This window comes from Calidris pugnax, unplaced genomic scaffold, assembly GCF_001431845.1.
Source record: "Calidris pugnax isolate Ruff unplaced genomic scaffold, ASM143184v1 scaffold460, whole genome shotgun sequence".
NCBI classification, from domain to species: Eukaryota; Metazoa; Chordata; class Aves; order Charadriiformes; family Scolopacidae; genus Calidris; species Calidris pugnax.
The window spans coordinates 320,878-323,890 of NW_015091195.1; the positions used below are offsets into that span (position 1 = coordinate 320,878).

Consider the following 3,013-nt stretch of genomic DNA (forward strand, 5'->3'; position numbering starts at 1 on the left):
TCCCCCCCCCCTCCCCGCGCTGTGTCCCCAAGGGGAAGGATGGGGGGGGGAAGAAGTGGGGGGGCGGGATATCCCCTCCCACGGCCACGTCGCAGCCTGGGACCCCCCCCACCCGGCCAGCAGCACCCATGGGGGCCCCCTCGCCAGATGTGCTGGCACCCAGATGTGCCGGTCCTCGTTAGCCCAGTGCCCAGATGTGCTGGCGCCCACATATTCTAGCACCCAGATCACCCAGATGTGCCAATCCCCAGGAAGCCCAGTGCCCAGATGTGTTCGCACCCAGATGTGCTAATCCCCAGGAACCCCAGCACCCCATCCTTTAGCACCCAGATGTGTCAGTCCACGTGCACAGAGTGTCCAGATGTGCCAGTCTTCGTTAGCCCAGTGCCCAGATGTGCTGACACCCACGTATTCTAGCACCCAGATGTGCCAGCCCCCATGGACCCTGTCGCCCAGATGTGCTGGCACCCAGATGTGCCAGTCCTACACACACGGTCCCCAGATGTGCTGGCACCCACAGACTCTAGCACCCAGATGTGCCAGACCCCATGCACCCTGGCACCCAGATGTGCTGGCACCCAGATGTGCTAATCCCCAGGAAGCCCAGTGCCCAGATGTCACCCACAGACTCTAGCACCCAGATGTGCCAGCCCCCATGCACCCTACTGCCCAGATGTGCTGGCACCCAGATGTGCTAATCCCCAGGAACCCCGACACCCCATCTTTTAGCACCCAGATGTGTCAGTCCACGTGCACACAGTGTCCAGATGTGCTGGCACCCAGATGTGCCAATCCCCAGGAAGCCCAGTGCACAGATGTGTTGACACCCACGTATTCTAGCACCCAGATGTGCCAGCCCCCGTGCACCCTGTCACCCAGATGTGCTGGCACCCAGGTGTGCTAATCCCCAGGAACCCCAGCATCCCGTCTTTTAGCACCCAGATGTGTCAGTCCACACACACACAGTGTCCAGATGTGCTGGTGCCCAGATGTGCTGGTGCCCAGGTGTGTTGGTGCCCAGATGTGCCAGTCCTCATTATCCCAGTGCCCAGATGTGCTGGCACCCAGGTGTGCTAATCCCCAGGAAGCCCAGTGCCCAGATGTGCCATCCCCCCATACCCCGGTGCCCAGATGTGCTGACACCCACATATTCTAGCACCCAGATGTGCCACCCCCCGTGCAGCGACCCAGATGTGCCAGTCCTACACACAACAGTCCCCAGATGTGCTGACACCCACAGACTCTAGCACCCAGATGTGCCAGTCCTCGTTAGCCCAGTGCCCGGATGTGCTGACACCCACAGACTCTAGCACCCAGATGTGTCAGTCCACGTGTACACAGTGTCCAGATGTGCCAGTCCTCGTTAGCCCAGTGCCCAGATGTGCTGGGACCCAGATGTGCCAGTCCTACACACAACAGTCCCCAGATGTGCTGACACCCACAGACTCTAGCACCCAGATGTGCCAGCCCCCGTGCACCCTGTCGCCCAGATGTGCTGGCACCCAGATGTGCTAATCCCCAGGAACCCTGGCACCCCTCTCTTTTAGCACCCAGATGTGTGCTATCCACACGCACACAGTTTCCAGATGTGCTGGTGCCCAGATGTGCTGGGACCCTGGTGTGCTGGCACCCAGATGTGCCAGTCCTACGCACAAGGTGCCCAGATGTGCTGGCACCCATGTATTCTAGCACCCAGATGTGCCAGCCCCCATGCACCCTGCTGCCCAGATGTGCCAAACCTCACGTATTCCATTGCCCAGATGTGCTAATCTCCAGGAACCCCAGCACCCCATCTTTTAGCACCCAGATGTGTGCTACCCACACGCACACAGTGTCCAGATGTGCTGGGACCCTGCTGTGCTGGCACCCAGGTGTGCCAGTCCTCATTAGCCCGTGCCCAGATGTGCTGACACCCACAGACTCTAGCACCCAGATGTGCCAGCCCCCATGCACCCTGCTGCCCAGATGTGCCAAACCTCACGTATTCCATTGCCCAGATGTGCTAATCTCCAGGAACCCCAGCACCCCATCTTTTAGCACCCAGATGTGTGCTACCCACACGCACACAGTGTCCAGATGTGCTGGGACCCTGCTGTGCTGGCACCCAGGTGTGCCAGTCCTCATTAGCCCGTGCCCAGATGTGCTGACACCCACAGACTCTAGCACCCAGATGTGCCAGCCCCCATGCACCCTACTGCCCAGATGTGCTGGCACCCAGATGTGCTAATCCCCAGGAACCCCGACACCCCATCTTTTAGCACCCAGATGTGTCAGTCCACGTGCACACAGTGTCCAGATGTGCTGGCACCCAGATGTGCCAATCCCCAGGAAGCCCAGTGCACAGATGTGTTGACACCCACGTATTCTAGCACCCAGATGTGCCAGCCCCCGTGCACCCTGTCGCCCAGATGTGCTGGCACCCAGATGTGCTAATCCCCAGGAACCCCAGCATCCCGTCTTTTAGCACCCAGATGTGTCAGTCCACACACACACAGTGTCCAGATGTGCTGGTGCCCAGATGTGCTGGTGCCCAGGTGTGCTGGTGCCCAGATGTGCCAGTCCTCATTATCCCAGTGCCCAGATGTGCTGGCACCCACGTATTCTAGCACCCAGATGGGCCAGCCCCCATGCACCCTGTCGCCCAGATGTGCCATCCCCCAGATGTGTAATTCCTCATTAGCCCAGTGCCCAGATGTGCCATCCCCCCATACCCCGGTGCCCAGATGTGCTGACACCCACATATTCTAGCACCCAGATGTGCCACCCCCCGTGCAGCCTGTCACCCAGATGTGCTGGCACCCAGATGTGTAATTCCTCATTAGCCCAGTGCCCAGACGTGCCGACACCCAGATGTGCCACCCCCCTGTACCCCGGTGCCCAGATGTGCTGGCAAACACGTAGTCTAGCACCCAGATGTGTCCAGATGTGCTGTCCCCTGTCCCCCCACCACTCGGAGACGGGCTGAGCTCTGCTGGGGCCTTTATTCACCGAGACACCCCACCACCACCCCACC

General features: G+C 60.2%; 1 protein-coding gene across 1 annotated transcript in view; it reads right to left on the minus strand.

Moving 5' to 3' along the window:
• Positions 1-1,363: 1,363 nt before the first annotated feature.
• The window catches only part of ANKRD34A (ankyrin repeat domain 34A), a 3,291-nt gene continuing 1,641 nt past the window's right edge, over positions 1,364-3,013 (minus strand). Inside the window, exon 2 of the mRNA XM_014959595.1 lies at positions 1,364-1,406. Coding sequence (XP_014815081.1) covers positions 1,364-1,406 — 43 coding nt within the window. The remainder of the gene's footprint in view (positions 1,407-3,013) is intronic.